The sequence below is a fragment of the Oncorhynchus keta genome, unplaced genomic scaffold, assembly GCF_023373465.1.
Source record: "Oncorhynchus keta strain PuntledgeMale-10-30-2019 unplaced genomic scaffold, Oket_V2 Un_contig_7865_pilon_pilon, whole genome shotgun sequence".
NCBI lineage: Eukaryota > Metazoa > Chordata > Actinopteri > Salmoniformes > Salmonidae > Oncorhynchus > Oncorhynchus keta.
Genome location: NW_026289723.1, coordinates 4351 through 11936, shown reverse-complemented (window position 1 = coordinate 11936; position 7586 = coordinate 4351). Strand labels below are relative to the sequence as shown.

The following is a 7586-nucleotide window of genomic DNA, read 5'->3' as shown; positions in this document are numbered from 1 at the left end:
GAGCACGGACCCCTGGGGGCTCAGTGTTGAAGATCAGCATGGCAGATGTGTTGCTACCTACCCTCACCATCTGGGGACAGCCCGTAGGAAGTCAGGATCCAGTAATAGAGGGAGGTATTGAGTCCCAGGATCCTTAGCTTTGTAATGAGCTGTGAAGGTACTATGGTGTTGAATTCTCCTAGCATTCTAGCATTCTCACATAGGTGTTCCTTTGTCCAGGTGGGAAAGGGCAGTGTGGAGTGCAATAGAGATGGCATCATCCGTAGATCTCTTTGGGCGGTGTGCAAATTGGACTGGGTCTAGTGTTTCTGGGATAATGGAGGTGATGTGAGCCATGACCAGCCTTTTCAAAGCACTTCAAGGCTACGGATGTGAGTGCTACGGTTCTGTAGTCATTTAGGCAGGTTGCATTCATGTTCTTGGGCACAGGGACTATGGTGGTCTGCTTGAAACATGTTGGTATTACAGACTCAATCAGGGACATGTTGAAAATGTCAGTGAAGACACCTGCCAGTTGGTCAGCACATGCCCGGAGCACACGTCCTGGTAATCCTTCTGGCCCATAGGCTTGTGAATGTTGACCTGTTTAAAGGTCTTACTCACGTCGGCTACGGAGAGTGTGATCACACAGTCGTCCCGGAACAGCTGATGCTCTCATGCATGCCTCAGTGTTGCTTGACTCGAAGCGAGCATAGAAGTGATTAAGCTCGTCTGGTAGGCTCGTGTCACTGGGAAGCTCACTGCTGTGCTTCCCTTTGTAGTCTATAATAGTTTGCAAGCCCTGCCACATAAGACAGCGTCGGAGCCAGTGTAGTACAATTCAATCTTAACCCTGTCTGTATTGGGCTTTGCCTGTTTGATGGTTCATCAGAGGGAATAGCAGGATTACTTATAGGCTTCCGGGTTAGAGTACCGCACCTTGACAGCGGCAGCTCTACCCTTTAGCTCAGTGCAAATGTTGCCTGTAATCCATGGCTTCTGGCTGGGATACGTACGTACTGTCACTGTGTGGTGAACTCCTCAATGCCATCAGAAGATTCCCGGAATATGTTCCAGTCTGTTATAGCAAAGCAGTCCTGTAGTTTAGCATCTGCTTCATCTGACCACCTTTTTAAAGACCGAATCACTGGTGCTTCCTGCTTTAATTTCTGCTTGTAAGCAGGAATCAGGAGGATAGAATTGTGGTCAGATTTACCAAATGTAGGGCAAGGGAGAGCTTTGTACGCGTCTGTGATCATACCTCGTCTAATTTATTGTCCAATGATGGCACGTTGGCGAGTAATATGGACGGTAACGGCAGCTTTCCCACTCGCTTTCTACGGATTATTACGAGGCACCCCGCTCTGTGTCCTCTGTACCTGCGTCTCTTTCACTTGCAAATAACTGGAATGTTGGCCTTGTCGGGTGTTCTGAGATGGTCCTGAGCGTCCTGCATGTTGAAGAAAAATTATTTGTCTAATCCGAGGTGAGTGATCGCTGTCCTGATATCCAGAAGCTCTTTTTTGCTGTTAGATACGGTGGCAGAATCATTATGTACAAAATAACTTACAAATAACATGAAAAATCCCACATAATAGCACAATTGGTTGGACGCCTGTAAAACAGTTGCCATTTCTTCCTGCGCCATTGGTAGCAACACAACATAACAACAACATGGTGGCAACACAACATGGTAGCAGCACAAAACATGGTACAAACATTATTGGGTACAGACAACAGCACAAAGGGCAAGAAGTTAGAAACAACAATACATCACACAAAGCAGCTAGAACTGTCAGTAAGAGTGTCCATGATTGAATCTTTGAATGAAGATATATACAGAGAGAAGTACAGCAAAACATGCAGTATTCTTCTGTCCTCCCCATAAAAGGAGAGATTATTGACACTGAAGCCAGATCAGTGTTCCTTTCTCCTGTTTACCCCTCTCCTCTGTGTGTGTGTGTTCTCCAGGACCTGCAATGAGCAGCACTACCACAGTTCTGATCAGGAGGTCTCTCCCAGAGTTACTGAAGGGAGACAGTGCTGTGCTGGAGTGTGCCATCACACAACTCTCCTCCAGTGACATCTATGTCACCTTTCAGGCCAATGGGGTTGATTTCCCTGAGAAACAGTATGTGGATCTGCCTGCCTCCAAAGGCCCCCATTCACTCACCAGACGGTTCTCTATCCCCAAATCACACTGGAAGACAGACAACACTTTCACCTGTAAAGTGAACCAAGGCTACTCCAACAGCTGGGTGTCTAGCTCCAAAGTCAAGCTTTTGGTGAGTGAACTTCTCTCATCTGACCCAATTATACCTTCTCAAATGCTTGAAAATGTAGAAAGACCTACCTACATGAAATTATGTTTCCATTGTTTGTTGCATGATATTTATTCAGCACTCCAGGGCTAAAATGTAAAAAGGAAATGGTGTTCTTTCCAGGTGAACTGTCCATGGAACTCCTTCCTGTCCCCAGTGAGGAGTCGTCTGGCTCAGGGACCCAGAAACTCATGTGTTCTGGGTGGGGCTTCAACCCTAAGATCAAGTGGCTCTCTGGGTCTGAACAGAGGTCTGCAGCAGACAATGAGATAAGGATGGGGGAAGACGGACATGTGGCACTAACCAGTCATATCACAGTAACACAGCAGGAGTGGAATGAGGGGATGGTCTTCATCTGTGAGGTAGATGACAAAGATCTTCAGAAAACTGTCAGGAAGAGCACCAGTTTATGCACAGGTAGTTTGTAAACTTACAGAAGTGCCTTACCTGTTTAAAGTTTACTTCAAAAGTCATAAATCATAACCTAATTACCTTGGAGTATAAAAAACGATTTTATCTCCACACTCATCTGTTTTGCTCTCAGCTTTTCCCTCGTCTACTCCATCCATCCACCTGGAGACCCCCAGATTCAGGACAGTGATGACACAGACTGAGGTAACAGCTAAATGTGTGGTCCACTCTGCGTATGACGCCAAAGTGTCCTGGCTTCTGGATGGAAAAGATCCAACCAGTAGGACCCCAGTGAACCAGGCCAGCAGGACAACTCAGAGCATCAGCAGTAACCTGACTCTTCCCTCAAGCCAATGGAAAACCCTGAACACAATAACATGCAGAGCTGAACATCGCTGCTTCAACTCCACAGAGAAGACCAGTAATGTTAAAGGTTAGAATGGAACTTTGTGATTATATTTGTATTTTACAGGCTCTAACAAACAGTGCAACAAAATGTATTCAGTGAACAATAGGTAAGTAAAGGAAGAAAAATAACAGTAAAAAGACAGTGAAAAAAAATTGTAGCGAGGCTATAACAGTAGCTACATACAGACACCGGTTAGTCTGGCTGATTGAGGAAGTATGTACATGTAGATATGGTTAAATTGACTCCTCCCTATAGGCTGTCATTGTCCGTGATCAGGCTTACCACTGTTCTGTCGTCTACAAACTTAATGATGGTGTTGAGTTGTGCCTAGCCATGCAGTCGTGGGTGAACAGGCAGTACAGGAGGGGACTGAGCACGGACCCCTGGGGGGCTCCAGTGTTGAAGATCAGCATGGCAGATGTGTTGCTACCTACCCTCACCATCTGGGGACAGCCCGTAGGAAGTCCAGGATCCAGTAATAGAGGGAGGTATTGAGTCCCAGGATCCTTAGCTTTGTAATGAGCTGTGAAGGTACTATGGTGTTGAATTCTCCTAGCATTCTAGCATTCTCACATAGGTGTTCCTTTTGTCCAGGTGGGAAAGGGCAGTGTGGAGTGCAATAGAGATGGCATCATCCGTAGATCTCTTTGGGCGGTGTGCAAATTGGACTGGGTCTAGTGTTTCTGGGATAATGGAGGTGATGTGAGCCATGACCAGCCTTTCAAAGCACTTCAAGGCTACGGATGTGAGTGCTACGGTTCTGTAGTCATTTAGGCAGGTTGCATTCATGTTCTTGGGCACAGGGACTATGGTGGTCTGCTTGAAACATGTTGGTATTACAGACTCAATCAGGGACATGTTGAAAATGTCAGTGAAGACACCTGCCAGTTGGTCAGCACATGCCCGGAGCACACGTCCTGGTAATCCTTCTGGCCCCGCAGGCTTGTGAATGTTGACCTGTTTAAAGGTCTTACTCACGTCGGCTACGGAGAGTGTGATCACACAGTCGTCCGGAACAGCTGATGCTCTCATGCATGCCTCAGTGTTGCTTGACTCGAAGCGAGCATAGAAGTGATTAAGCTCGTCTGGTAGGCTCGTGTCACTGGGAAGCTCACTGCTGTGCTTCCCTTTGTAGTCTATAATAGTTTGCAAGCCCTGCCACATAAGACGAGCGTCGGAGCCAGTGTAGTACAATTCAATCTTAACCCTGTCTGTATTGGGCTTTGCCTGTTTGATGGTTCATCAGAGGGAATAGCAGGATTACTTATAGGCTTCCGGGTTAGAGTACCGCACCTTGACAGCGGCAGCTCTACCCTTTAGCTCAGTGCAAATGTTGCCTGTAATCCATGGCTTCTGGCTGGGATACGTACGTACTGTCACTGTGTGGTGAACTCCTCAATGCCATCAGAAGATTCCCGGAATATGTTCCAGTCTGTTATAGCAAAGCAGTCCTGTAGTTTAGCATCTGCTTCATCTGACCACCTTTTTAAAGACCGAATCACTGGTGCTTCCTGCTTTAATTTCTGCTTGTAAGCAGGAATCAGGAGGATAGAATTGTGGTCAGATTTACCAAATGTAGGGCAAGGGAGAGCTTTGTACGCGTCTGTGATCATACCTCGTCTAATTTATTGTCCAATGATGGCACGTTGGCGAGTAATATGGACGGTAACGGCAGCTTTCCCACTCGCTTTCTACGGATTATTACGAGGCACCCCGCTCTGTGTCCTCTGTACCTGCGTCTCTTTCACTTGCAAATAACTGGAATGTTGGCCTTGTCGGGTGTTCTGAGATGGTCCTGTGCGTCCTGCATGTTGAAGAAAAATTATTTGTCTAATCCGAGGTGAGTGATCGCTGTCCTGATATCCAGAAGCTCTTTTTTGCTGTTAGATACGGTGGCAGAATCATTATGTACAAAATAACTTACAAATAACATGAAAAATCCCCACATAATAGCACAATTGGTTGGACGCCTGTAAAACAGTTGCCATTTCTTCCTGCGCCATTGGTAGCAACACAACATAACAACAACATGGTGGCAACACAACATGGTAGCAGCACAAAACATGGTACAAACATTATTGGGTACAGACAACAGCACAAAGGGCAAGAAGTTAGAAACAACAATACATCACACAAAGCAGCTAGAACTGTCAGTAAGAGTGTCCATGATTGAATCTTTGAATGAAGATATATACAGAGAGAAGTACAGCAAAACATGCAGTATTCTTCTGTCCTCCCCCATAAAAAGGAGAGATTATTGACACTGAAGCCAGATCAGTGTTCCTTTCTCCTGTTTACCCCTCTCCTCTGTGTGTGTGTGTTCTCCAGGACCTGCAATGAGCAGCACTACCACAGTTCTGATCAGGAGGTCTCTCCCAGAGTTACTGAAGGGAGACAGTGCTGTGCTGGAGTGTGCCATCACACAACTCTCCTCCAGTGACATCTATGTCACCTTTCAGGCCAATGGGGTTGATTTCCCTGAGAAACAGTATGTGGATCTGCCTGCCTCCAAAGGCCCCCATTCACTCACCAGACGGTTCTCTATCCCCAAATCACACTGGAAGACAGACAACACTTTCACCTGTAAAGTGAACCAAGGCTACTCCAACAGCTGGGTGTCTAGCTCCAAAGTCAAGCTTTTTGGTGAGTGAACTTCTCTCATCTGACCCAATTATACCTTCTCAAATGCTTGAAAATGTAGAAAGACCTACCTACATGAAATTATGTTTCCATTGTTTGTTGCATGATATTTATTCAGCACTCCAGGGCTAAAATGTAAAAAGGAAATGGTGTTCTTTCCAGGTGAACTGTCCATGGAACTCCTTCCTGTCCCCAGTGAGGAGTCGTCTGGCTCAGGGACCCAGAAACTCATGTGTTCTGGGTGGGGCTTCAACCCTAAGATCAAGTGGCTCTCTGGGTCTGAACAGAGGTCTGCAGCAGACAATGAGATAAGGATGGGGGAAGACGGACATGTGGCACTAACCAGTCATATCACAGTAACACAGCAGGAGTGGAATGAGGGGATGGTCTTCATCTGTGAGGTAGATGACAAAGATCTTCAGAAAACTGTCAGGAAGAGCACCAGTTTATGCACAGGTAGTTTGTAAACTTACAGAAGTGCCTTACCTGTTTAAAGTTTACTTCAAAAGTCATAAATCATAACCTAATTACCTTGGAGTATAAAAACGATTTTATCTCCACACTCATCTGTTTTGCTCTCAGCTTTTCCCTCGTCTACTCCATCCATCCACCTGGAGACCCCCAGATTCAGGACAGTGATGACACAGACTGAGGTAACAGCTAAATGTGTGGTCCACTCTGCGTATGACGCCAAAGTGTCCTGGCTTCTGGATGGAAAAGATCCAACCAGTAGGACCCCAGTGAACCAGGCCAGCAGGACAACTCAGAGCATCAGCAGTAACCTGACTCTTCCCTCAAGCCAATGGAAAACCCTGAACACAATAACATGCAGAGCTGAACATCACTGCTTCAACTCCACAGAGAAGACTAGTAATGTTAAAGGTTAGCATGGAACTTCGTGATCATATATTTGTATTTTCTTTTATTGAACCTTTATTTAACGACGACCTACCAAAAAGGCAAAAGGCCTCCTGTGGGGATGGGGTCTGGGATTAAAAATGAATAAATAAATAATATATAAATATTGGACAAAACACACATCACAACAAGAGAGGTAACACAACACTACATAAAGAAAGACCTAAGACAACAGCATAGCAAGGCAGCAACACATGACAACACAGCAAATCAAATCAAAACAGAGTTATTTTGTCACGTGCGTCAAATACAACAGATGTAGACCTTACAGTGAAATGCTTACTTACAGGCTCTAACAAACAGTGCAAAAAAGGTATTCAGTGAACAATAGGTAAGTAAAGAAAGAAAAACAACATTAAAAATACAGTGAAAAATAACTGTAGCGAGGCTATAACAGTAGCGAGGCTATAAATGTAGCGAGGCTATAACAGTAGCTAGGCTATAACAGTAGCGAGGCTATAACTGCAGCGAGGCTATAACAGTAGCGAGGCTATAAATGTAGCGAGGCTATAACAGTAGCTAGGCTATAACAGTAGCGAGGCTATAACTGCAGCGAGACTATAACAGTAGCGAGGCTATAACAGTAGCGAGTCTATAACAATAGCGAGGCTATAACAGTAGCGAGGCTATAACTGCAGCGAGGCTATAACAGTAGCGAGGCTATAACTGTAGCGAGTCTATAACAGTAGCGAGGCTATAACAGTGGCGAGGCTATAACAGTAGCGAGGCTATAACTGTAGCGAGGCTATAACAGTAGTGAGGCTATAACTGTAGCGAGTCTATAACAGTAGCGAGGCTATAACAGTAGCGAGGCTATAACAGTAGCGAGTCTATAACAGTAGCGAGGCTATAACAGTAGCGAGTCTATAACAATAGCGAGGCTATAACAGTAGCGAGGCTATAACTGT

General features: G+C 45.5%; 1 gene segment (V, D, J or C); it reads left to right on the top strand.

The window, feature by feature from the left end:
- Positions 1-1950: 1950 nt before the first annotated feature.
- LOC127926592 (Ig mu chain C region secreted form-like) lies at positions 1951-6670 on the top strand (the record flags this gene model as incomplete). The annotated part of the segment is given in 6 exon segments: positions 1951-2264; positions 2405-2717; positions 2845-3144; positions 5449-5763; positions 5923-6216; positions 6343-6670. Coding segments are annotated over 6 exon segments (1841 nt in total), but the record flags the coding sequence as incomplete, so codon positions are not given.
- Positions 6671-7586: the final 916 nt, after the last annotated feature.